The sequence below is a fragment of the Uloborus diversus genome, chromosome 6, assembly GCF_026930045.1.
Source record: "Uloborus diversus isolate 005 chromosome 6, Udiv.v.3.1, whole genome shotgun sequence".
NCBI classification, from domain to species: domain Eukaryota; kingdom Metazoa; phylum Arthropoda; class Arachnida; order Araneae; family Uloboridae; genus Uloborus; species Uloborus diversus.
The window spans coordinates 129,474,434-129,502,297 of NC_072736.1; the positions used below are offsets into that span (position 1 = coordinate 129,474,434).

Below are 27,864 nucleotides of genomic sequence, written 5' to 3' on the forward strand. Positions count from 1 at the left end.
AATGAAGGTGTAATGAAATTTAAAATCGTCTATGGTATTAAGAAAAAATTACTTAACTGGCCAAAAGCATTTTTTTTTTTTCAGAAGACCATTTCAAGCCCCTTTTTAGTGATTTTACTTTCACCAGCTTTGTAACTCTAAGCTTTGTAACTTACAGAAACTCTCTCTAAGAAAGTACTATATAAATTGTATATGCATAAATCGATGGCGTTCGAGTTTCGATTACCACTTCAAAGTGTCAGAAGAAAGGACACCAACTCTAAACATCGCTACTGAAAATGCTTCATGTCAGCACATTATTATCGTTGAGCTCTCAGTGTTTTATCCCAATGCCTGTTGATTGATTGAGAAAATTTTCACTGCCAATTTTATTTAAGTGACAGTCAAAAACTCTTTAAACTAGAAGGACAAAATGCACGCATTTTTCGTTCTGCTTATGACTGCCAATCATTTTGCTAAGGGAAGCGAACTGTTTAAAGGAAAGGACGGTGAGTTTTTTATTATGCTTTAATGCTAGTTAGTATTTCTGTGTTCTAAAATTATTAGTTTTTCTGGATTTATATTTAGATTTTCAGATCGGCAAAAAATATATTGTAATTATTACGTACCATTTTTATAATTTGAAGAACATTCATTGTAGTAAAAGGTACTTTTCTTTTGCAGAGGAATATCAAAATCAATATTTGAAACTAACGCTTTATTCTTAGTTTTATGTTAATTTTCGAATCTGCTTTATATTTTATACTCTCAAATTAAGAAAACTTGTCGCCTTCTTTCTGGACTACTTTCTCGTGAATAATAAATCTAGAAAAAAGAAAGAAAGATAGAAAAAGTGGATTGATGTATCCAGGGCAGACTGGGGTCCCCAAAGAGTGCGTCAACCTTGACTCCCAAAGAACACACAAGTTCGAGGGCGCCAAAAGACAGAGAGAAAAAAAAAGAAAACCCGAAGTCTTACAGGTTTTGTGGGCGCGGAAAAAAAAAAGAAAACAAAGGCGAGTTTGTTCAAAAAAAAAAAAAAAAAACCGCACAGGTTTGAGAGCGCGAGGGCGCATAGACGGGAGGGCGCAACGACCTGTGGGTCGATGGGCCGGCGGGCCTGTCCGCTCCTGGATGCGTCATAAACATATTGTTAAAAGCAAGAAAAAAACAACAATAAATGAAGTAATTCAGTAAATATTGAAAAATAGAAAGTAGGGTTATGAGATAAGGTGTGAATCTGTCAGTTGGTCAGTTGAAAAAAAAAAAAAAAAAAAACACGTTCGTTGTACCCTTGGCATATTTTTTGTTTTTCTTTTCCGTTTCTGGACTTAACTTTCACTCTTTGCTACTCTTAAGTTAATGCGAGACTCTTCTTCCAAAACTAATGGTAGTTAAATTGGTCGATTGTTTGTGCAATTTCACTCCTATAGTAATCATCTCAATGAAGAGGAGAAAATGATGTTTTTCATGAAACGACCTTCATTGTAAGACAACAAAAATTTAGACAACATTTAGTCAGAAAAACCAGTATAACTTTCACGAAAAATGTGCACAGGTTTTGACTGATACTGTCTACAGAACCTACTGAAATGTCTACGGTTTAAGAAAGCATATATTTGTGAGCCTTTTTAAAAGTTTTTTTTTTTTTTTCACTAGTTCAAAAGTGCTTTTAAATTCAAGCATACAGATCATCAATATTGACTGAAAACAGATTAATGGGGAAAAAAAAGTTATTCTCTATTTATGTGCAATGCATTTATATTAAAATGAAATCAATGCTGTTTTTTTTTTCCAACGAAGGATAGGTAACAAGTAAATATGTGTTTTAAATTTCAAAATCTCAGTATTCAAATAAATTTCTAAACGCAAAAGCTTTAAAATATAAAAAAATGTTTTTTTTTTTTTCTATTCTAAAGACTATTTCAAAAAGCTTGGTTCGCACTAAAAAGTATGAAATAAAATAAGAATATAATTGTTTAATTGCAACACTCAAAAATTGAAGTTGACTTAATATCTCTATGTTTATATCAATTATAATGACAGTAGTCATTTGCCTTTAATTTTTTGTTTATTTATTCCCTAATTTTCTGCTTATTATTTTAAAATGGCAGGTGTGCGTAGAAAACAACAAACACGATCGAAATTCGATTTTTTCCCCCTCACAGTAGCCATAAATTGGTTTGAAATGTCTCTAACTTAGTTAATTTATACCATTCTATAGTGAAGTGCTTGATAAAATGCTTTAAAGACAAGAATCGAATCGAAAACAAGGTAAGAAAAGGTCAACTGGCAAAGTTAACAATGCGTGATCGGAGGTTTACAGTTAAAAAAATTATGAAAAATACACATTTGAGCGCTGAAAAAGTTTCTGCAGAATTGAATGAAACATTTTACATTTAATTTTCACCTAAAATTGTTCGCCAAGTTCTCTGATTAGCTGGATTAAAGGGGACCTCTTACCGCAGAAATTTTCTTGTTCGTGCGAAAAACAGTTAACTTACGCTTTCCGTCGTAAAATCAATGATAATTAAGCTCAAAACCTTTTGGAACAACGTCTTACTTATAGATGAAAATAAATTCAATATTTTGGGTTAAATTGTTGTATAATTGTCAATAGAAGAAAAAATGAGGAATTTAATCTTAAGAACTTTGCTGGGTCAGTTAATAAGGACGGTGAAGGTGTTTTTGTGTGAGGGTGCATAACAGCATCAGGACTTGGAAATTTGGAATTTTTCAATGAAATAATGAATCATACTGTTCACTTAAATATTTCAAAAAACAATTTAAAACTATTAGCCCAAAACTTGGCAATCGGAAACAACTTTGTTTTTTATCAAGCTAAGAAGAACACGTTTGCGTTTGGTGCCTCAAAAATTGTCCTTAAGTTTAGAAATATCTCCTCAATCGTTAGATTTAAACTTAATGGAACATATTTGGAGATAACTGGTGGCTATATTACGAAAATACACCATTGAAAAGAAAAGCGAACTAGAAACAGTAAGACTCGAAGTGCGGCTGAATACTTATTCAGAAATTCCATAAAAAAAGAAAGAAAAAACAATGAAATCTATTCCCAAACATTTAAAAGCTGTTGTTGATACTGCATGATATTCTACTAAATAATAATTTTGTAAAAAGTTAGATTATTTACTAATTTTTTGACATTTCTTCAAAGTGTACGAAGACTTTTGTGAGATAAAATTTCCGGCACTTTTTGGTTTTTGATTTTTAAAAAATTAAGTTTTAATGCTTTATTAAAAATTTTCGTGTAGTTTTGTTAAAAATAGATCATAGATCTTATAATTAAATACCTATTCCAAAATATTAATTTCAATCAATGGATTGGGTCCTATTTCATTGAAAGTCGTTAGGGGTACGAATACTTTTGGGAGTCACTGTATATATTTTTAATCTCTGGAACTTTACCGCTCTATTTTAACGCTACTGTTAAGTTCAAATTTACGCAATATTTTCGTGGAACGTAACTCCCGTGTGAAATGAAGGTGTAATGAAATTTAAAATCGTCTATGGTATTAAGAAAAAATTACTTAACTGGCAAAAAGCATTTTTTTTTTTTTTTCAGAACACCATTTCAAGCCCCTTTTTAGTGATTTTACTTTCACCAGCTTTGTAACTCTAAGCTTTGTAACTTACAGAAACTCTCTCTAAGAAAGTACTATATAAATTGTATATGCATAAATCGATGGCGTTCGAGTTTCGATTACCACTTCAAAGTGTCAGAAGAAAGGACACCAACTCTAAACATCGCTACTGAAAATGCTTCATGTCAGCACATTATTATCGTTGAGCTCTCAGTGTTTTATCCCAATGCCTGTTGATTGATTGAGAAAATTTTCACTGCCAATTTTATTTAAGTGACAGTCAAAAACTCTTTAAACTAGAAGGACAAAATGCACGCATTTTTCGTTCTGCTTATGACTGCCAATCATTTTGCTAAGGGAAGCGAACTGTTTAAAGGAAAGGACGGTGAGTTTTTTATTATGCTTTAATGCTAGTTAGTATTTCTGTGTTCTAAAATTATTAGTTTTTCTGGATTTATATTTAGATTTTCAGATCGGCAAAAAATATATTGTAATTATTACGTACCATTTTTATAATTTGAAGAACATTCATTGTAGTAAAAGGTACTTTTCTTTTGCAGAGGAATATCAAAATCAATATTTGAAACTAACGCTTTATTCTTAGTTTTATGTTAATTTTCGAATCTGCTTTATATTTTATACTCTCAAATTAAGAAAACTTGTCGCCTTCTTTCTGGACTACTTTCTCGTGAATAATAAATCTAGAAAAAAGAAAGAAAGATAGAAAAAGTGGATTGATGTATCCAGGGCAGTCTGGGGTCCCCAAAGAGTGCGTCAACCTTGACTCCCAAAGAACACACAAGTTCGAGGGCGCCAAAAGACAGAGAGAAAAAAAAGAAAACCCGAAGTCTTACAGGTTTTGTGGGCGCGGAAAAAAAAAAAGAAAACAAAGGCGAGTTTGTTCAAAAAAAAAAAAAAAAAAACCGCACAGGTTTGAGAGCGCGAGGGCGCACAGACGGGAGGGCGCAACGACCTGTGGGTCGATGGGCCGGCGGGCCTGTCCGCTCCTGGATGCGTCATAAACATATTGTTAAAAGCAAGAAAAAAACAACAATAAATGAAGTAATTCAGTAAATATTGAAAAATGGAAAGTAGGGTTATGAGATAAGGTGTGAATCTGTCAGTTGGTCAGTTGAAAAAAAAAAAAAAACACGTTCGTTGTACCCTTGGCATATTTTTTGTTTTTCTTTTCCGTTTCTGGACTTAATTTTCACTCTTTGCTACTCTTAAGTTAATGCGAGACTCTTCTTCCAAAACTAATGGTAGTTAAATTGGTCGATTGTTTGTGCAGTTTCACTCCTATAGTAATCATCTCAATGAAGAGGAGAAAATGATGTTTTTCATGAAACGACCTTCATTGTAAGACAACAAAAATTTAGACAACATTTAGTCAGAAAAACCAGTATAACTTTCACGAAAAATGTGCACAGGTTTTGACTGATACTGTCTACAGAACCTACTGAAATGTCTACTGCCGTGTTCGAGTAAAGGGCAGTAACTGACAACTTTTCTTTTCTTTTTTTTTTTTTTTTACATTTTTGTCATTTGTTGTACGTTAGCTTTATTGTACAAGCTTGCATAGTTGGGTTCCGCTAAAAAAAGGAGCCAAAAAACTGTCTAATTCCAACATTTCCCTATCACTAGTATTGAATCTAACACACATTTCTTCAAATATCTCAAAAACTCATTTTTGCAGATACTGCCGTTTGCCTGTCCACAGCAGTCTATATTTTCACACAAAAGGAAGTATGACACAATAGTGCGTTAAGGTCCTGTTTTGTTTTCGATTCTTAAGCGGACATTCCACCAAAGTCCTGATAATAAAAGATATTCCTATGTAACTTCAACCTAATCACAAAATTAAAATTCACAAGAATTCCTTTAGAAAAATTGCGATCTCAAAATCTGAATTTTTCAAAACAATTTTAGAACAAATTTCAACAATTTCCTTAATTGTCTAATTCTTGTGTGCTTTATTGACGTTTTACTGATTTTAAGATAATAAATTTATAAATGAAACTTTCAGAAAAATAAATGAATAGTTGAAATTACTAAAAAAAAACAGTTAAATTAAAAATTATTAAAAAAGGAGGAACAAGTTAAACAGTGAATGTCACCAAAAAAGGCAATGCACTTATTTAATCGCTTTTTCAAAAAATAATTAAATGAAATTTTCCAGTGAAAGGAACCATGTCAGAAATTACTGGGATGACATTTCTAAAATTCATAGAAAATATTTTTTGGTACAATGAGAAAACTGCTTTAGGACACGGAAAACGTTTTTCAGTTATTTTCTCTTGTTTCAGTCTACTTGAAGAAAGTGCAACATGACGGAATATTTTTAGCTAAAGAAGTGCTGTCAGAGCTCATTTCCATACTAGAAAATCGGTCATCAAGGTACGACGGGAGAAAATTGCTTCTACTCTTCTACATTTGAACAAAGCCATTGCCTATTTGGTGATATTTTGATAGTTGAAATTTTTATCCTAACTCCAGTGGATGAACCCTAACTCCAGTGGATAGCGTTCACTGCTGACCATTTTTACGTTTCTTCATTCCCTTGAAATGACAATCTAACCAGTAAGTTAAATTACCGGATCGAGTTCAGCCTTGTCACAATAAAGCCTATTAAACATTATCAAAACATATTATCAAATTATCATGCCGTGGCGCGAGTTTAATTGTTGAAACATGCGGGTTGTTCGATCATCGGCTATTATTTATATGAGGATGTAAATAGTCAGAGTTCTGTTTGATCCGTAAAAACTAGCGTCACGTGAAAAGAAGTACAGCAGCTGAGCTTTCATGCTAATTATACACTCCCTGTTCCAGGATACACACTAAAATTTGTACCATCGCATTACACCAGCGGTTCCCCACCTTTTTAAGGCTATTACACAAAAAGTATGTAATATATTCTGTCGTGGGAAGGTAAACGGCAGTATTTGCAGAAATGAGTTTTCGAGATATTTGAAGAAATGTGTGTCGGATTCAATACTTACAATAGGGAAATGTTGGTAAGAGACATTTTTTTTCTTTGCTTTTTTTCAGCGGAAGTCAAATACGCAAACTTGTACAAGAAAGCTAACTTACACTAGATGTCAAAAATGAAAAAAAAAAAAAAAAAAAGAATTTGTTTAATGATTGTTGTTCCGGCCAATCTACATCGTAAGTCGAGCTCCAAGTTTATAGCCTTTTCTTTTACTGCCGGGCTAAGCACAAAAGTCGTATGTGTGCAGCTGAGCTCAAAGTAAGGAACTGCTCTTTAAAATATTACGCCTCTATATATTTGATTCAGAACGATTTTTTTCGGATTAAAAAATCACAAATGGATTAAAAATTCACAAATCACAAATGACCATAAAACATTGCATATTGGTAAAATATATTACGAAGAACCATCTCTCGTGACTGTAATCCTGTTTTTTTAATCACAATAATGAAGATGTCACTAAAATCTATTTTCGGTCATGAAATTAAATGCTACCTCAATCTGAACACCACAATATTAGTGTAAGAAAAGACAGCACGATTATTTTTATAGTAACCCTAGATACCTAAGTGTACATTAGACCTGCCCAGGTTACACCCAGTGGAAGATATGCAATGCACGCTGCTTAATCAACTACTGAAAAGTTTTGTTGTTGTTGCTGTTGTTTACAATCCTTCATTGATCCAGCGGCAGCTAGATCAGATTCATGATGCCATGAACCCTAGCGAAGTCAAGCACCAGTCAGGGACGTAACTAGGTCATTTTCGAACGGGGGCAAAACCTCGTTTCGGCGACCCTCCCCATACAAAACAAAGCAAAAAAAAAAAAATCCCCAAGAAACTTGTTATCGTCAACACCAGGGCCCCTCACGTACATTACAGAGAAAATACACCCTCCATATATATATATATATATATATATATATATATATGAAATTATAATACAAGTGAAGAATATTGACAAGACCAAACCCCCCAGAAGTCCATAGATGCTCAACGCAGCAAAATTAAAAAGCCAAGCAAATATATAAAATATACAAGTCAAATAACAAGTTTTACACAATTTTTAAGAATAATAATGATGAGAAAAAGAAAAATACAAGCAGCAATTAATAGAAAAAGTTTCAAGATTGAATCAAGAGCTCATCGGCCGTGGAGGATTCAATACGTATGGTCAAAACACCAATAAATTAAACTGCAAACTAAAAAGAGGGTGTTTAAGCTCCAGTATATGCACGACAGAATACCATATTGGGTTAAACGCACCACATGGTAAAATATATACAATAAACAAGAACTTAAACCTAAAATTAAGATCTTAAATAAATCTTTAATTTAATTCTAACTATCAAATTTCAACGCAAATGGAGCAGAATCACGGAGGAGACGGTTACATTTGAGGCAGTGAGAAGCAAAGGGATGCAATGCAAGTGGCAAAATTAAAAATTTGGAGATAACCAGTACACATAGCAGTTGAACCCCTCCTCTGTCTTGGGGCAAGGGATAGTACTAGTAGCCCCGGTAGGTGCTGCTGTACAGCATGATTTAGAAAAAAAATCAATGAAAGCCTACCTAGGCTATACGCGTTTTACTCAAAACTTGAAAATGTCCACTTACATCCCTTTTGCTTCTCACTGCCTCATATGAGCCAAGGACGAATTTTACACAAAATGCATTTGCAATTTATACATGTCTTGTAATGTAACTTTTCGTTACACCGTAATGGAGTACTCTTTAACCAGTAGAACAATTAGATAAATAACACTCCATTCGGTATCATTTTTGAACTGTTTCAACACTGGAAGCCATATTTGAATTAGGCAGTGATAAAGGAGTCCGCTGCCTATAATGCCATAAGACTTATAAATGCGACTTTTACGTAATTATAAGTTTTTGTATAGCTTTATCGCTGTATTGCTTTTTAAAAAATAGCGATAGAAAGTAAAAATTATTAAGTACTTTATTTATTACTTTACATGCGAAGTTATTCAAGGAAAAATATTTTTGTATTTCCACAAGAGAGTAATTCACAACTTGTTGCAATATTGCTTTAAAAAATAAATTAAAAATTATAACTTCAATAAAACAAAGATTTTCAATTATTTATTTTTCAGCAGTTTAATATACTACTATGAAGAAATTCGCAAGAAAAATTAGAAAGATAACAATATTCAACTACAAAAGAGCAACATAACGCAATAATGGGTGAAATAATTTTAAATCCGATAAAAAATTTTGTAGGTTGTTTGTTTTTGTTTTTTACTTGAAATTAATTGAATATTACTATACTTGGCTTATCTTAACTTTAAGCTGACATCTTACTGTAGTTCAAAAGGACAGATTATCTTATTTTAACTCTATCTTAATACTTTTATGTGCAACACATTTTAAATTTTCGCAATCTGTACAGTTAAATATTAATTATTACAAGAGCTAATTTTTATAAAGGACGCACGTCCCCTAACTCTGGTATATATTATATGTCTGAGAAACAATTAATAGAAAAACAGAAACCTAATGTGCTTGGGAACAAAACTTTTTCTGTTTACTTTTTTTTTTTTTTAAAGCACATATCTTAAAAATGTTAAATATTATATGTTTTCAGTGCTCTTTCGTTCAGGTTATTTTCATTTACAGTACAACTTCATTTTTCCAAAGGCAATCCGGGTAATTTGTAAAACACATTCGTAAATAAGCAGACTTATCTTTTATAACAGCAAAAAACGCTGTAACAAAATTGCATAGGATTGTTACTCGCAAACACTTAATCATTTATAGTTCAGCTGCTGTGGTGTAGGAATGACACTCCAAATATGCCATGTTGTTTATTAGATGACTATACTGCCGTGTACAGGTAAGCGACAGTATCTGCAGAAATAAGTTTTCGAGATATTTGAAGAAATATGTGGTGGATTCAATACTAACAATAGGAAAATGTTCGAATTAGACGTTTTTTTCGTGCCTTTTTTTCCGTGAAAACCAAATAAGCGAGCTTCTACAATAAAGATAATGTACAATAGATGACAAAAATGCAAAAAAAAAAAAAAAAAAATGAAAATGAAAAATTTGCAGTTACTACCCTTTACCTGCACATGGCAGTATAATTTATTGCACCTGCAATGCAGGAGTTGTGTATTTAATCAAAATAAAGAGCAAATATTTGGTACATTGGCAGTTTCGTTCCGGCTATCCTAATTTAGAATTATATCATTTCAGTGAATATATTTTTTAACTTTAAAAATTTGATCTGGATAAGCCGGAGATCTAGATTAACGGGAGCAAGATAAACGAGGTTCTACTGTAATTATAAATATGCATCCACCAAAGAAAAATTCAAGTTTAGAGCCGTAAAAAAGAGCTGATTTCTGACACATTGATTGACGTTGATGATTTAAGCATATTTAAAATATTGTGTGGGTGGAAAAAATATATTGAAACTAAGTCGAAAATTTATCGTTTAAGTCCAATTTATCCTCAAAATAACCCTAGTATTTTCTAAAGAAAAATTGGCAGCCTCCCGAACTTTAAATTGAATCTCCATTATTATAATGCGAGATTTTTTTCCAAGAATGAGAAAAATTATAAAATTCAACAAATTTGTATTTCATCATTCAAATTATATAAACAATGCCTTATCTGCTCTCCTAACGTCTTTAGCATTTAACCATGAAGATAAATAAAATGAAGATTGTTGGGGGTCTCTTTTTCGTGGTCTTTCGCTCTCTTTCTGAATTTAGCTTCAAATAGTTTTTTCGACATATCTTAAAATTGATTTAAAACTATACAAGATGAGCAAAAAATATCTTGAGAACGGAGTAAAAAGCAGAAAAAAAGTTTGTGGTACAAGCTAGAGAAGATACTCTTTAGACTTTAGAGAAATGATCAGTAAGTTACCGCCCTATAGCCAGGGCTAAGGCAGAAATACATGAAATACACCGCCAGTTCAGTCAATTCCAGCCGAGGACTGCAGTTTCGTACTTATTAGCACTCATTAGCCCGGCATAGGACTAACTGAGCTGAAGGTGGAAAAGCTGGAGGTGGTGTTTTCCACCTCCAGCTCAGTTAGTCCTATGCCGAGCTGATGAGTGCTAATAAGCACGAAACTGCAGTCCTCGGCTGGAATTGACTGAGTTGGCGGTGTATTTCATGTATTTAGAGAAATGTTCTGTTGGATAAAGATAGTGGCTCCAATTCCTAAGCCGTGGGCTACGGCTAAGGGAACAGTGTAACGATTTTCCCTTAGGCCCTTGGGTGGGGTAGACAAGTTCTCGTCATTGTAAAACCTGAGAGGCTTTATGACGTTTAATTGTAAAAAAAGGACATTTGAGCATTTCCGCTGTTTTGTATTGGTGTCTCCCTCATCTTAGCTCCCATATTCCTCCTCCGAGAGGAAAATTCTTAGATAAGATATAACAAGTATTGGTCACTCTGAGAAAACACATTCATGCTATTTACTGCGCCCTCCTACTCTCCCTCTCTCTCTGTCTATCCTTCCCACTCTTTATCCACATTAAACTACGCACACTTTCTGCCAGCGCCTGCACAGCGTGTTTTTTTTGGGAGGGGGGAGGGAGTCTTCTAATAACTTGTCCTTTTTAAAAAAAATTAAATTTAAGCATTTATTTAGTCAGTTTAGCGCCCCCAAAATCTGGCGCCCGGGGCACGAGCCCCGTCTGCCCCCCTCTAGTTACGTCCCTGGCACCAGTAGTGGGCTAGCACAGACATCTGCCTGAGTGAACCCCAAACAATCAAGGATGTGGTCGGAGGATGCCGGTTTCAGATTGCATTTGCTGCACAAAGAGAAGATCTTACACCCAGAGTCGAAAATCATGTTCTTCAGATAACCACTTATGAGTCTCGAGACGGCCGTTTGATCATGTCTGTCACCCTCGAAATCTAACGAGCCTCCCGGGGTCTTCCTGCAGTGCCAGGGATGGGCGGGAGGGGTGATCCAGACTTGCCTGTCTCCTTGTTTCTTCATAGAGAAAATTTCCTTATAAGTTAATGTGAAGTCCTTGTTGGGCAACTCAGAACAACCTCTTTTAGCCAAGATGTCTGCGGCTTCATTGCCATGGATGTTTACAAGAGAGGGAATCCACTGAAAGTGGAGTTCCCTTCCCTTGGCTAGATTTTTGAGATGGGTGATAATCTAAATACCCACAAGGTTGCACACACTGCTCCAGTTCTGTAGGTATTGAATCGAGCTCCGACTATCAGTAAGGATCCAAATGTCACCATATTTAGACTGAAAAGTTTTTAAACAGTATATGTTTCGCATTGACATAACTTCATTTTAACCACGTGCTTTTATAGCTAAAACAATAAACTATGAGCAATTAAATTTATATCTACACAGAATACATATATTTGGAGCTATAACGTGGGAAAACTAACAAAACAAATTTCTTTTAATCCTCGAAATCAACCTTTAACATGCATTTTCGATGATTTGCAGCTTTGCTTAAAATAATTCCACTACACTAAAAACTATCGTAATAAAGATGCGAACTACATGCGTAGTGTTGCCACATCACTAAAAATGAAATTAAAACTAATGTAGGCCCAAAGTACAATTACAATACTTTCTACTGCTTAATAAGTTTGTTCTACTGCTATCCACTAGAAGAGAAAATTTGACTGGAAAGTTAAAAGTCTCGTTACCGTTTAAAAATATGACTGAACGGATTTGGATAACTCCGAAAGTTTGTGCTACCCTTTTTGCAGGCTTCACAAACGTTTCATAAAGTCAGGGGCTTCCCAAAGTTAAATTTTTGGTAGGGCAGAAACTCAATTTGTCGAATGGGACTCCAAATTTTTCTGAATAATGATAATTATACAGGGTGTTCCGTTTTAACCTGCAAGACCTTTATTTTCGCAACTGTTAGTCTTAGAAGTGTATACTTCTAATTGCAAAAATGTTCAAAACCAGATGCAGAGTTAAGATATTGAAAGTTTGAAGCAAAAATAAAACGGAGTCAAAAAGTACAAAATTCAACTTTTTATACGGGGCCCTAGGCCCTCCAACTATTATTTAGAGACATTATCTCCATTGAAAACTATTACTGAAATAAAAAATCTTGACATTTATGCCACCAAAACTCAAGGAGATATTCCAGTTTGAACTTTTAAGGGATAATACAGAAGATGAGATTTTAACTTATCGCCTTTTTATAAGAATGAAAGGTCGTCAAAGTAAGAAAAACAAAGTACGTATTTATAATTTTCATTGCTATTCAAAAATAAATGTAAATGTAATGCCGAGGTACTCAAAAACACACTACAAAACCTCGAACAATCTGAAAATCACACCCAATGCACATATATAATTTTAAACACTTGTTAACCGCTATATCCCCCCCCCCCCCCCCCAAAGATGTTATTGACGGCAAGTGAGAAGTGGTGTAAGTCACAAAACGCTGCGTTTCTTATCTCGGTGAATATTGGTCGTACTAATTTCAAACGTTTTGAGTAGGAATTATTTTTCAATGGAGATCATTTCCCTAAACATAAGTTAGAGGACCAGGAGCCCGAATAAAATGTAAAATTTTGTATTTTTTGATTCCTTTTGATTTTTACTTCAAACTTTCAATATCTTAACCTTGCATCTGATTTTGAAAATTTTTGCAGTTGGAAGTATACATCTATGACTAATGGATGCGAAAATAAAGGTCGTGCAGGTTAAAACGGAACACCCTGTATACTTTTACCGAATCGTCAGACACAATTTGCAGAATGACGAAAATTTTGCCGAATAATGATAATTTCACCGAATTGTTAGATAAAATTTGCCGAATGATGATAATTTTGCCGAATCGTTAGACAAAATTTGCAGAATGACGGTAATTTTGCGGAAAGGTACTCCAAATTTTTCCAAATGATGATAATTTTGCCAAACCGATTGACAAAATTTGCCGAATGTTGATAATTTTTCCGAATCGTCAGACAAAATTTTCCGAATAATAATATTTTTGGGAGATCACAGTGGTCTTCCATCGAGACGCCCCTACATGAAGTAAAAAGTCTGATTATCTAAAGTGGAGGTGACCGAAATCCATCATTCCAATATTTCAAACGTCTTCGAAGGTTTTTCTTGCCACTTTCTATTTTTCGTGATTTTCTTCAGGAGTAAAACGCTTAAAAAGAGATTCAATAATATTGTCGGATATTTTATGGAGGTTGCAGACAGTTTGCTATACGGTTGAAAACTGATTTTTTTTTACATTCATATTTTAACAGAAGTTGCAACTTCTTTATCACAGTCAAAAGCTTCAGATGCGTTGTCGAGCGTTGATTGCAGACAAGACGAGTTCCAACCTCATCCTAGTGACTGTGGTAAGTTCATTCAATGCTGGAATGGAAATGTGTACGTAAAAGCCTGCCCGAAAGGTCTCCATTACAGTGCTGAAGCTCGTGCTTGTGATCTTCCTTGTAGAGCTTATTGTGATAAAACTTTAGGTGAGTAACTGAACGTTTCTTTCTTACTATTGGCAAGTGGAACCTTAACTTTTATCTTCGGCGAGTTGGAATTTGATGTAAATGACTGCGAAAATGATATATATATATATATATATGTTCTTACAGAGTTATATTTTTCAGAGCTTAAAAAACAATGTTCAATGTATCCAAGGGGACTGAATTCTTAAAATTTTCTCTTAATAGTTTATTTGAAATGGAACTTTTAAAGCAGCTTTTTCTTGCATAAATCGGGCATATCTTTTAAATGAAATTTTTGGCTACCTCTAACGTTTTTCAATATAATTCCGTAATTTTATTAGAATAATATGGAATGTTTGGCTATTATTGCTTCGATTTTCGCGCTTTATCAGGTTTTTGCACAATTTTACTTATTCTTTTTTTGGCGAATTAATTATTTTTTTGCATATAAACAATTAATGTATCAATTTTTTCGCTAATGCCGTTTTTTTTTAAAATTACATTAATATGTTTTTCTTTTTCATTTTAGCTGAAGAATGTGGTTGGAATAAAACTATCGCCTTATTACCACGAATAATAATCACAAGTAAGAATTACTGCTAACTGTTTACGGAAATAAATTAGCATCAAAATAAGAAAACAATGAAATAAAATTAAAAAAAAAAAAAAAAAGAAAGAAAGAAAGAAAGAAACTGTATGTGCTTGTAAGAAAGATAGTTGAAAATCTGTGATCAATCAATGTTTTTAACTGTCTGAAAAAAGAAGGAGTTAATAAAGCATACGGTACGAAATAACTAATTTTTTGTCTATTCATAATTTATCACGTGCAAAACGGGCTTGACTGATGCTCTTATTGATATTAACAGAGGGTGATCAACAACTTCTGTATTTTTGTTTAAGCATAATGATGAGACATTGGAAGTAAAGTTAAGGCCACCAAACAACTGGAGTGATTACTTCTAACGAGACAAAATACAGGGCACATCTAGATTTGAATATCGCCACAGATGACCAATGAACTTCTTGGGCGGGGGGGGGGGGGGAGTTAACTTAAAACACAACCTTGCGGTAACTTAAGAAATTAGTCAAAGAGGTAAAGCATTTAAATTTTGCTCTGACAAAGTAGGTGTCTCATTGGACAGTTTATATTCTACGCATGTGGGTTGGTCTTGGTTTAACCACCGTGCGAATTTTCTGTATTTTTAAATAATATACAAAAAACTTGAATTCGTTTCATACAAATTAATATTTTTGATATTAAGAATTTAAACCAGTTCTAAAACTTGTAATTTTAGGCGCTACACATGAAAAATTATTTCCCAGAGATTTCTTATACTTCACTTTATCATTTTCATATGAGCAAATTAACTCTTAAATAAGAATAATAAATAAAGCATTACTAAACCTTATAAAAAATATCGATTCATTCAATCCAGAATTAACAATTACAATATTTTAAAAGTTGGCAAAGTTACGGAAACATGGTCGTGGTGAGTCAATAAAAAACTTGCGTTACAAAAGTTCGTTAAAAATAAAATTCCGCCGAAATACGCTGTCTAGTAATGTCGTGCGTACCTCGTACGTAACTTTCGCGCATATTCATTACAATGATTCTTGTTCTATTCCAATTTTTGTCTTTGTAGCTTATTTTTTGAGCAGAAGTGTACTTCGAATGAGCCACCTTTTTGTGGCAAAGGACTCCAAGGGATGTTGTTGGTTAATTGCAAGTTCCAATGCAAACTATTATTAAAACCTGTGCGTGTCTGGCTTTGTGTCTGTGTGTATGTCTGTGTGCTTGTCTGTGAGTCTGTAATTTTATCTCCACTGGACTGTCAACGTCTACCATGTCAATACAGGTACCGTTGGATTCACGACATCCAAGGAAAGCCATTCCACACTGTCTCGCCTCTCTAAACCTTAAGACTTAAGGGGTCGGAGACATGACTTGATAAAAAGTCTTCAGGGTATTAAGGGGGGGGGGAGAATTGAATTAATTAATTGCCACTAAGCAGCAGCAAATGGAGAAAGGGAGTTGGCGTGCGAAGCGAGCAGCGGGTGAAGCCCCCAATTGTAAACTATAATCTGAATTCTGTGCTACCACCTTGAAGCCGACTTGTTGTATTTCCTTCTTAAAAGTGCCCAATGAGTTCTTCAGCGCATTCCATAAGCATTCAGCTATGAAACATAAATATTCCAAAAGTGCCATGGGGGAAAAATTCAAAAAAGTTCTAGAAACTGGAAAGTAATGGCTCTCAGAAATAAATAAAAGTGAAAAGCGATCAGTTTGAATAAATAAACCGTACTTAAGTAAAGAGAACTAATACAATAAATCCTATGTCCTTTGTTATAGATGAGGATGTAGTTATAGAAAAGTTCGTCCCAAACAAAGACGACTGTACGACATTTTACGTTTATTCTTCATTTGGACCTTTCCTCATGAGATGTCAACCCGATTTCCATTTTAACTCAGAAAGTGAGCGCTGTATGTCTCCCTGTGAAGCCAAATGTGACAAACATCTGGGTAAGTGTAATTAATGATTTTAACATGCAGTATATTTTCGAATATATGCTGTATATGCAGGCAGATTATACGTTTCCAACTTGGCTGGCATGACCTCTCATCGGCCCTGACATTAGTCAGGGAATGTTCAAGATGCAGAAAAATATTAGCGTGCATGATGTATGACTATGCGGGTTTTTTTTTTTTTTTTTTGCGGAAATAAACTAAAGGTACAATGAAACAGTGGTTTTTCTTATGTTTTGGAAATTGTTTTTTTTTTGGTGCAAAATTTTTTAAAAATATTTAATATCGATTTTTTTTTTGGTTTTATTCGATTTATTCGATTTAGTGTAAACAAAAATACACAAAAAACACTGCCCAACTTACCTAGTTACCTTGGTTAAAACCCTCCCTCTTTTCCCCCTAAAAGGGAGTAAGTGTAGAGCAAAAAATCGGAGACTTTTTAGATATCATTTAGAAAGACATAATAAAGCTTTTTATGAAAAAAAAACCCTGGATACTAATTTTTCCAGGAAAAATGCTAATTTTACTGAACCGTCAAAAAAGTGTAAATTTAACGGTTAAATCAATGCTCTCAACAGTCCTTTATTATGACTTGTGGTAACAAATCTGAAAGCAGTTTTAATAATTTATTGTTCCAATATAAATTTCAAGTTTTTAAGCAAATGTTTTTGCTTGAATGACTTGTCATATCCCAAACGTGTCTTACCAAAGTGACTTTTACATACTAAAGAATTTTTAAGTGCAGCTTTCATGGTTTTAATCACATACAATAGAAGAAATAAAATCACGAAACAGTTAAAAAAAATAAATAAATAAAAGTTTAAATCTTTACTAATAATAAAGCTGAAAGTTTCTCTGTCTGTCAGGATCTCTGTGACGCGCATTGCGCCTAGACTGTTCGGCCGATTTTCATGATGTTTGGCACAAAATTAGTTTTTGGCATGGGAGTGTGCACCTCGAAGCGATTTTTCAAAAATTCGATGCGGTTCTTTTTCTATTCCAATTTTAAGAACAAAAATATCATAAGATGGACGAGTAAATTAAGAAATTATCATAACGTGGAACCGTAACATGGGCACAAGCCAATTGGCGAGATACGGAATTATCATAACGTGGAACCGTAACGTGGGTACAAGCCAATTGGAGAGAAAATTCACCATACATTATTTGTAAATATACAAGCGAACCAAAAGACCTTTTAATTTTTCTATTACGGGTAAAGCCGTGCGGGTACCACTAGTTCTGAATAAAAGCACATATAATGTTTGTACAAATATTACTCTTATATGTTTTAAATGTGAATACTAACTTTAAATAATAGTTCGTTTTGTACTAGCATCCTAAAATTTTACCCTGTACCAGATTATAGTTAAATGTCCTTCCGTTGGCGTATTTTTTTGTCCTTCCGTTACCGTTAAAAACTAAATCTATATTAAAATTCTAACTATGCCTCCTTGACAAGGGACATAATTCTGCTTTGCATAAGAAAACATTAGTTTCTATACACAATAGGTTCTTGGTGAACTAATTGAGATGTAGTATTTTGGTAATGGGAGGACATCAAATTGTCACCTTAGTAGGGACATATTTCGTGGTTGAAAAAGAAAAGAATTTTAAATTACTTACCGAACTAGACATTCAAAAGATAAAAGTTAACGTAAATATTATATGCTGCGCTAACAAGTTCATTGAAGTTACAGTACGTAACAAAAAAGAGATTTTTTGCTCTGTAAAAACACAAAGAGAAAACTTGATTTTGCACTTGATTTTCTAAAAGTCATCAAACTATTTGGGAAAAACAGGCTAAGATTCAAGAAACTCATTTATTTTTGAAGAAAATGGTATATGACAAGTGACAGAATATTAGTTTTTTTAGAATTCAAGTGTCATGTCTCGTTTTTCCTGGAATTCACCTGCTTAGGTTGACAGTTTCGTGGAATTGCCCTCCTTCATTACACATTTGTTCACAATTTTATAAATAGTACAACTTGTGCACAAAATTATGAAGTGTGAAAACATATTGATTGGTTGCCAATCATTTTCTAAGAAATTTCTAATACCAGTATTAAAACCGGTATTCCGGTATCACGTTTTAAAAATACCGGATACCGCTATTGAATTTTTTGTCTGGTATTGCAATCCCTGAGGACAAATAATCAAAAATCAACAAAAGAGTTTTTTTTGGTCATTCTTGCTTTAAAGGAGGGTGAAATGTTTAAATTATTGCCTTAAAAGTTGACAGAACCAGAATTAGAATCTTGGCGTAGGAATTACAGTTTTACATTTTGAGTTGTTTCGAGAAAAATGAATTTTTATTCTAAAATTTACGTTAGAAATGCCCAGCATAACGTCACGATAATAACTGCAGAATGTTTTCAGAAATGCGATGATTTTTTACCGATATCAACTGTGCAGCGGGAAAGCATGTACAAAAGTTTGTAAACAGGGATGTCCAACCCCCCATGAGCAAAGGTTGCACCCCTAAATATCACAAAGACCCCCAAGAGCAAGAGCCCCTCCCCCAAAATTGCGGAAAATACCACTTAAAACACCCCGCCCTTAAAAATTTCAATGGCGCAGTCTGCGCCATGACCCCCCCTCCCCCTCCATGTGGACACCCCTTCAAAAAAGGCAAAACATTAAACGAACATAGAGCATTGGATGAGCTGAGGGAGAAAAAGAATAAAAGTAATGTTGCTTTGTTCTGAATTATGTCATATATGCGAGATAGGCGACAGTACGTTACTATCATACACTAAGATAAATAAGGATGCAAAATGCTGCTTAGATAAAGGTGAAAAGCAAAATTTTAAGATTTTCTAGGTCCTTTAATTAGGGAGTTCAAGGAAAGAGAATATCTCTCTGGCTTATGTAAAAAATGTATCAAAAATTTTAAAAGATATGTTGAAAACTAGTAAAGAAAAAGTGCACGCACACATACAAATATATGTATTACATACATGTTGATGTTTTATGTACATCTTCTAAAAATATTGATATGAAAAACTTGACATTTTTTTCTATAAAAAATCCTTTTGTTTTCAGATTGCAAGTTGAAAAACAAAAAATCAGGTAAGAAATCTTTTTGAAACGCTTTATTTCATATAACTTCTGAGAGGCAAGTGTACAAAATGTTACATTGTAATTTTTTGCACGGTTTTACTCATTTTTAATGACATAAAATGTTTCAAATGTTGTTTCCGGCAGTATAAACAATAACTTTACCGATAGCATAATTTTGACTCATTTTCTGTGAAAACATTCGTATTCAGAAGCATAAAATATGCATTGCTTTCATAATTTTGAAGAGTATAAACAGCTTCAAAATAACTTAGATATTACACTGCTTTTTAAAATCATCAGCTAGTTTTTTCTTTTTATATGAAAATATTTTTTGAAATAATTTATGCTGTCATTAACGTAAGAGGTCGATAAATTGCTACCTCGACGTTTAATGGTTAGATCACCCTCTAAGTAATGGTGATACTATTTGATGAATTTGATTTTATCATAAGATATTAGCAAAACGTATCAAATGAAAATGGAGCATTAAAAATTTTAAATTGATTTTTTTTCTTCACTTCACAACTTTGTATTTGTTGTTTAAATTTAAATAAAAATCACCGCTAGTTTATTTATGCTAATCAGAAAAAGTAATTAGATTTATTTTCGATCTTATAAGTATACTGAAAATCCTTCCTTCGAGTATCGAAAACAAATCCTTGCAAATTATTTGAGAAAGTTAGCGAAAATTTTAAACAAACGGAGCAGTTTTATTAAAACTTACTCGAGTATCCTATTTCACACAACCCAATTCAATGATACAATTTATTTCAAATATGCTATAAAATTGGAGGGGGAAAAGTTCGTTTATTTAATATATTTTTAAAAAAATTATGCATCTGAAAATGTATGTAATGTCGAAGTAAAACTGAACCTATTTTTGAATTGTATTGCTTTAAATCCTAATGGGAAAAAGGCATGAAGAAAAACCTGCACAAACGTATGCAACATTCTTCTTCCTTTCTTAACCCTTTCGGACTGAGGCAATTATATCCCCTTATTTAAAATTTTTGTTTATAAATTATAAAATACAAATGGTTTATATATTATATTTTTTCACATCGTTGAGTCATCTTAATATTAGGAAAAAAAATCTTTAAATAATCCGCTGTAATTTTTTTTTTTTTTTTTTTTTGAAAACATTGCAAATTAAATACGTTGATTGAAAGCATCGCATTCATGCTCTCATGCCTCTACTTTTATTCAAGATTTCAGTTTTCTTCAAATAATCCGCTGTAATTTTATTTTGAAAATATCGCAAATGAAATACGTTGATTGAAAGCCTCACATTCCTGCTCTAATGCCTCTACTTTTATTCAAGATTTCCGTTTGCTATAAACAATTTTCTTAGCTCTCCTAATGCTCGTAAAAACTTCGAACAAAGTTCATTTTATGCAAAAAAATCCAAGCTTTATGGTCTAAAATTAAAAATTGTGCATGAAATATTGCTCCTCCATGTCACCAAATTTATGTGAATGTTACCTGCTTGTAACATTCACCTCATGATATGTTTTTTCGCTTTCAATTTTTCAGCTTAGCCGTTCCTTACTATTAGCAGTAAAATTTCTTTTTTGGGAAATGTACAAATATATATATGTATGTATATACAGGGTGTCCGCTTAAGTCCCTATTTGCCCAAAACTTCCTGACTTGCAAGAGCTATGGTCACAAAAATGGCGTCTAAGTCAAGTTGTCAAGCAACATGACTTACAACAATGAAACCTAAACAGCGCCACCTAGTGGTGAAATTCAGATTTTGCGTTTCTTATCTCAGAAACGGCACGAGATACGGGAAAAAGGTCAAATACAAAATTTTTCATCAACAAAAAACAAAAGAAAAGTCATCTTCCAGCTGCAAATCATTGGACATGGTTGTTGTGTAGAATAGTCTCCACACTCACCAGACTTTAACCCACTGATCTTTTTGTTAAGAATACATCACACAGCGAGTACGAGTCCTCTCCACCAGGGCAGGGACTTTGAAACCGTATTACGCTTGCTTGTGCCACTGTACCACCTGTCTTTTTGTACAATGTGCAGCGGGAAGTAATATTCCGTGTCTATATTTGTATTTGTGCCGAAATATACCGTTTTGAGCATTATAGAGATATCAGGCTCATTTCCGGCAAGTGCAGTTTTGTTCAACACGACCAAACGAAGGTGCATTTTACGCCTACTATTTTGAACAGAATTGTTCAGAAGCTGTTTTTACTTCCTTTTATAAAAAAGGAAGTATTGTATTCGCGAAAAAATTTTCACTCAAAAATCGACCTCAATTTCCATTTTGCTCACCCCCGAATAAATGTTGAGTTTTTTTTCAACCCGACCACACGTGGATATGTGCCTAGGAACGTACGGACACCCGAAATATCGATTTTGACGATTCCCGCGTTAATTACAACGAATTTTCTCGTGACGTCTTTATGTGTGTATGTATGTCGTATAACTCAAGAACGGAATATCCTAGGAAGTTGAAATTTGGTACGTAGACTCCTAGTGGGGTCTAGTTGTGCACTTTGCGTTTTGGTTGCATTCGGGTGTTTTAAGGGGGTCTTTTGACCCCTTTTGTGGGGAAATCATTGTTAATTTCGATTTAAACTCAAGTGGTGCTACAATTTGGCGGACATTTGGCGATATATCGCCAGTCTTTTGGTCGCCAAGTTTTGTCGCCAACTTGGCGACAAATTTGGCGATTTAAAAAAAAAAATGTTTTTCAATCTGGTTTTAATTTGGTCACTGTTGGTGATATTTAGTGAGTAAACTATTGAATCACATTAAAATGACCAATAATGAGAAAATTACATTAAATTGGAGCAGAAGAAAGTCATGTGAGGCACACATCAGTTCGTTTTTTCTTCAGCTGATGATGCTAAACAAATTTGTAATTGACCTTTTTTTCACGTATCTCGTAACGTTTCTGAGATAATACCGCTAACTCCTAGTTTTACCACCAGGTGGCGCTGTAAGTGGATTCATTGTGTAGTGTAGCGGAACTTTATTATACCTAGACACCACTTTTGTGATCATTACTCTTGCCGTTCAGAAATCATAGTGATGGCAACGGACTTCAGCCGACACTTTGCGTGTGGGTGTGTCTATTAATATTTTGAACTTAAATGATTTGAAACTTTATTTTAGAATTCCACTGCCCATCTGATGACGGCCGCTATGGAGATCCTTATGATTGTTCCATCTACCACGTTTGTTCTAACTCTAAACATAAAATTAAGCGATGCAAGCGTGGAAAATATTTCGACAATGCAAGAAGACAGTGTACTGGAAGGAAACGTGCACGCTGTTGTAAGTTTTTTTAATTCATAAAGATTCGGTAAACAATGGGGTTGTTTCCAAAATTTTAAAAGTATTTTTTTCTGAAAGAGCATGCCTAAAAACATAGGATCTGACCATTTTCTGAATAATTTAACTAAGTTTAATATTTAAAAAAAATTATTCTAATCGGTGCGCTTTTCATTGCTTATGCTTCTGCCGATGACATCACAAATGATAAAATGCCATTTACTGTTGCCATTCGCAGAGAGTAATATTTAATTCGCTTCTTTGCTCACGTGTATTAGCAACGATATGGTTGATAGCAAACGTAGAGCGCAGTATTTAATTCGCTTCTTGATTATCATAACGTAAAATCGCGGTAGAAAGATGCGTCAAAGAGCATCATTTGTGCCGTCATAAAGGCCACGCCTTGTTTGAAAAATCGGACGCTTAAAAAAATCAATTAAAAATTAAGCGTTGGGAAAATGAAAGTTTTTTCTCGCTCCATGTTATTTTTTTTTACTCATTCAATCAATTTCAGTGACTAAAAGTAATACTTTTGACTGAAGGAAACAACCCCATTGCGTGAATAAAGGCTTAACCGTATCTAAAATCTGCTTTTAAAACTCGTCATAGTTTGAATTCTATGTAACATAGAAACTCCAAACATATTCTATCAGTCACAGAAAAAAATTACTTTTTATTTTGATACTAAATTTTAAGTTTTTAAATGTATTTTCACTGTAAAAATCGCGAAAAACATTTTAGAGGTTTTTAATTAATAGCTTTGTTAATTAATATCATAAAGAGACGCAACCTAGCTAAGAACACTCTCGGTCAACTCTTCTTTCGAACGAAATTGTTTTTTTTTTTTTTTAAAATCAATCCATCCGTTTAGGCGCTAGAGTGTCACAGACAGATACACAGACACGTCGAACTTACAATCCCCTTTCTTTGTGTGTCGGGGTTTAAAAAAGGAAAACTTATTAAAACTTTATGAATCGGGTTTTTGACTATTGAATTTTCGACGTTCGGATTTTCAACGTTCTACTGTAGATAAATAAATTAACGAATTCTCTAAAAGTTGTTTCCCAGACAGGATTGTGCCAGTGCAGAGAAAACAGCCAATGTTGACTGCACAAAGAAGCTCAAACGAATTTTTTTTACAAAAAGCTACGCAAAAAAGCAATGAAAGTTAAATTTATGAACGAAGTCTCAATATTTGTTCATAGATTAATCTAGAAATTATTTCCGAATGAAATTGACAATCGCTAAATAAATAAAACTCCGGTGAACATAGGGTACTGAAATGGAAAGTTTAAGAGCTGAATATCTCAGGCAAGGAAGTTTCTGTCTACATTTCTTCATTACACTGCAGGTATGTTTAATATTTCACCTCCAAATCGCAAATTAGGGGAATAATGTCGTTGCTAAGCTGCTTGAGATTCTCAATAAATTAGTTTGTAAAATAATAGAAATTATATTAAGCAAGTTTAAATAAATGGATGAGCGAACTCTGTAAAACTTGTCTCTTTGCTAGATTCATACCAGGGCGGTCATTCCAAGCTCGTCAGCTTGCGAGATCGAGATTTTCGGTCACGTGATCGGTTGTGACGTAGAAATGTTACAAAGTAGCATTTTAATCTACTCGAACTTATCTTGCGGCTAGGTTCGAGTGGATTAGAATACTACTTTGGGACATTTCTACATCACAACTGATCACATAAGCGAAAATCTCGATCTCAAGCTGACGAGCTTGGAATGACCGCCCAGTACAGAGAAAACAACATTTCTTCGTTACGCAAAAACAGTTATGGGCAGAAATCAAGCTTAAATGGGGGAAAACAGTATATTTCACAGAACAAATCCTGAATATTTGGTCATGAAATAAACCACACACAAACATGCTTCAAAATACTCATTTCTTCCCCCTTAATAAAATTAACAATCACTGTAAAACAACAGTTTAATTTTGGTCTTATCACTGGTAAAAAAATTATGCTTCAAAATGTTTATGATTTTCTCCATAAAAATTAAAAATCAAAGATTAAACAATTATTAAAAACTCGGTTGATACTGATACTGAAAGCATTAGTGAAACTAAAAGCAATACAGAAATTTCGAGAGCAAAATACATAATTGGTATTTTGCTCTCGAAATCTCTAACTCAACTGCTTATGTAGAAATTCAGTCTTTCAAAAAAATTATATGCAAAATATGTCATTCTGTCAAAAACTTCAAGGGGATTTGTTTTTAAATCATTAACTCAAATATAACATAGTGAACATTCAATGACTCAAATTAACTATCCAAAAAAAAAATCTCTCACCTAGTTTATTAGCTGTATAATTCACACTATATAACCAAGAACAGGAGTTATACCACTTCGTTTAAATATTATCAGATTCTGTGCAATTGCTTTTTTTTTTCTACGAGTAACACCCACACGGCTTTGCCCGTAACAGAAAATCAATAGGTCATTTGGTTCGCCTGTATATTTACAAATAATGGATGATGAATTTCTCGCCAATTGGATGTGTTCATTCGCTCTTCCCATGTTATGGTTCCACATCATGTTAATTTCGTAATTTACTCATCCATCTTATGATAATTTTGCTCCGGAAAATGTTCTTAAAATTGAAATAAAAAAAGAAAAGAAATTGAAGTTTCGAAAAATCGCTTCGAGGTGCACACCCCCATGCTACAAACTAATTTTGTACCAAATTTCATGAAAATCGGCCGAACGGCTGAGGCGCTATGCGCGTCACAGAGATACAGACAGAAATCCGAACAACAATCCAAACAGAAAGACTTTCAGCTTTATTATTAGTAGAGATTGAGAAGTAGCTGTAACTTAGTGGACAATATGAACCCTAGCAATTGTTGGGACAGGAATAAAAATTTGTTAGAGAAAAAAAAAAAAATCTTTGAAAGTTGTGTCGCTTAACTTGATTTTCATGTGACAGATATAATTCACTGATAAATTACATTTTTGTTTCATTTCAGTCCAATCTTAAGACATTCTAATCCATCATGGTTTGAAGCTGGGACACCTAAACCTCTTTCTTGTTCCAAAGCAAAATATTTTTTAAACCTTAATAAATTACTTATGCACAAACCTTTGGCACTTGACTTTACACAATTTTGTGCAAAATTAACAACAACAACAACAACAAAGATTAAGGCATAGTAGTGTAGTGGTTAAAATGAAATGGTCTCTTACGCCTAAAAGCGCAGGTCCAAACCTTTCTCCAGTCGGTGGATTTTCAAGATGCAGAAAATCGACAGCGCCCATGTCATATGATTCAGCGGCATGCAAAAGATCCCTCGAGTACTCGTTTGGCTTGGAGTGCTCTTGGTAAAGTTAAATTTCCGTTGCAGTTTCGCACCGAATAGACTCCAGGTCTCTCCATCTGGCAGGGAAACTGGGCATCAAAATTCTCGTAATAATGGTATCTACCGATAGTGGTGCTACATGAAAGAAGAGGTATTACACTGGGTCTGCAAAAAGGTAGGGCCTCTAACATAGCGTCATTAGGGAAAAAAAAATGATTAAATGGTGGTAGCTATTGAAATTGATAAGAAAAAGTTATAGGTGTCCGACATAATTTGCTTTTTGGCGAGTATGATGACCTATTGAATAAAGCAGTTCTTTAGCTGCTGTTTGTAAAACAGAATTATAATGCAATTAATATAATTCATTAAACTTTCTTTTCTTTATACTTAATACAATATTTCATTTACAGTGTACCAGTGTCAGAAACGAAAGGGAAGATTTCCTCATCCAAAACAGTGTGATAAGTTTATCCATTGCAGAGGCAGCAAAGCAGTCGTCAAAAGTTGTCCAGCTGGGAAAGCTTTCGCTGCCAACAAACAAGAATGCATCAGAATTGAAGAAACTGATTGCGGAAAGAACGAATTATTACACATTTTAGAATACAGTGGTAGTATAGAGTCTCACCAGTAGTCTCCGAAAGTATTTAAAAATTGAAATGGTTACTTTTTGTGCAGATAAATGATTGATTTTATGCGTTGCTTTTTATGCACTATGGTTTTTATAGACCATTTTTATCAACACAAACTGTAATAAGTAGTATTATTGAATAAATGAAACGATTGATGTATGAAACTTGTCGTATTTGATGTGACGATAATGATATAAACGATTTTTCTGAAATTAGTCTCATCGAAGGTGCAATGACGACAGGGGTAATGGTAGGTATAAGTGAGGAAAAGTGATATAAATAACTTACATGTTTCAAAATTAACAAATTGAAGATTTCGTTTGAAAATTACAGGACCTAAAGAGATGACAATGTGTTTTATGCTAAAACTAGTATTAAATGTTACTTTTCACATCAATGGAACTAGGGCGTGTTTTGGGGTTAGTTTTTGGTTGTCTACGAGCAAGCGGTTTTAACTGCTATCGTTTATTGAGCAGAACGGTCTAACTTTTAGCCAAGTGGGCAAAGTTAATTAAAAACGTAATTTAATTTCATCATTATGTGGCTAAATCAAACATCAAATACGAAAAAACGGGCGCCAATCTATATGGGGCCACATATGGGTACTGCATTTCGTTCGATTTCATGCAGTAATTTTTCTCTAGAGCCGCCACAAAAATCGAGTCACACATATACAGACACACACACACGAAGACGGACTGACATTTTCCAAAAAAAAAAAAAAATGGTCAAAGTGGACTCAGCACGCCTCAAAACGTGCAAATCTATGGGAATTCGAAATTTGGAAAGTTTCACTGATCTATTACTTTCTTTAAAATATTAGATATAGAAGACAGTAAAAATGAGATGATAACACGAAGCCTATCGCATAAGAGATACTAATTGGATTTACTAAAAAGTCAATTAGAAGAAACTACATACATATGTTTTTTAATCGTTGTCAAAAACAAAAATGAAAAATTTTCAAAATGCAACTGAAATGTGCGAGTGTTGTCATTAGAATCCTATGAACACTCAAAGCGAGCATCGATCG

At 33.7% G+C, this 27,864-nt stretch overlaps 1 protein-coding gene across 1 annotated transcript; it reads left to right on the plus strand.

The window, feature by feature from the left end:
- The first annotated feature begins 16,413 nt into the window (after positions 1 to 16,413).
- Positions 16,414 to 26,881, plus strand: LOC129225159 (uncharacterized). Its single transcript, XM_054859723.1, has 4 exons — positions 16,414 to 16,530; positions 19,579 to 19,605; positions 22,735 to 22,896; positions 26,613 to 26,881. The coding sequence occupies exons 1-4, from the start codon at positions 16,446 to 16,448 to the stop codon at positions 26,831 to 26,833; spliced, it is 495 nt and encodes a 164-aa protein (XP_054715698.1). The 5' UTR covers positions 16,414 to 16,445; the 3' UTR covers positions 26,834 to 26,881.
- The last annotated feature ends 983 nt before the right edge of the window (positions 26,882 to 27,864 follow it).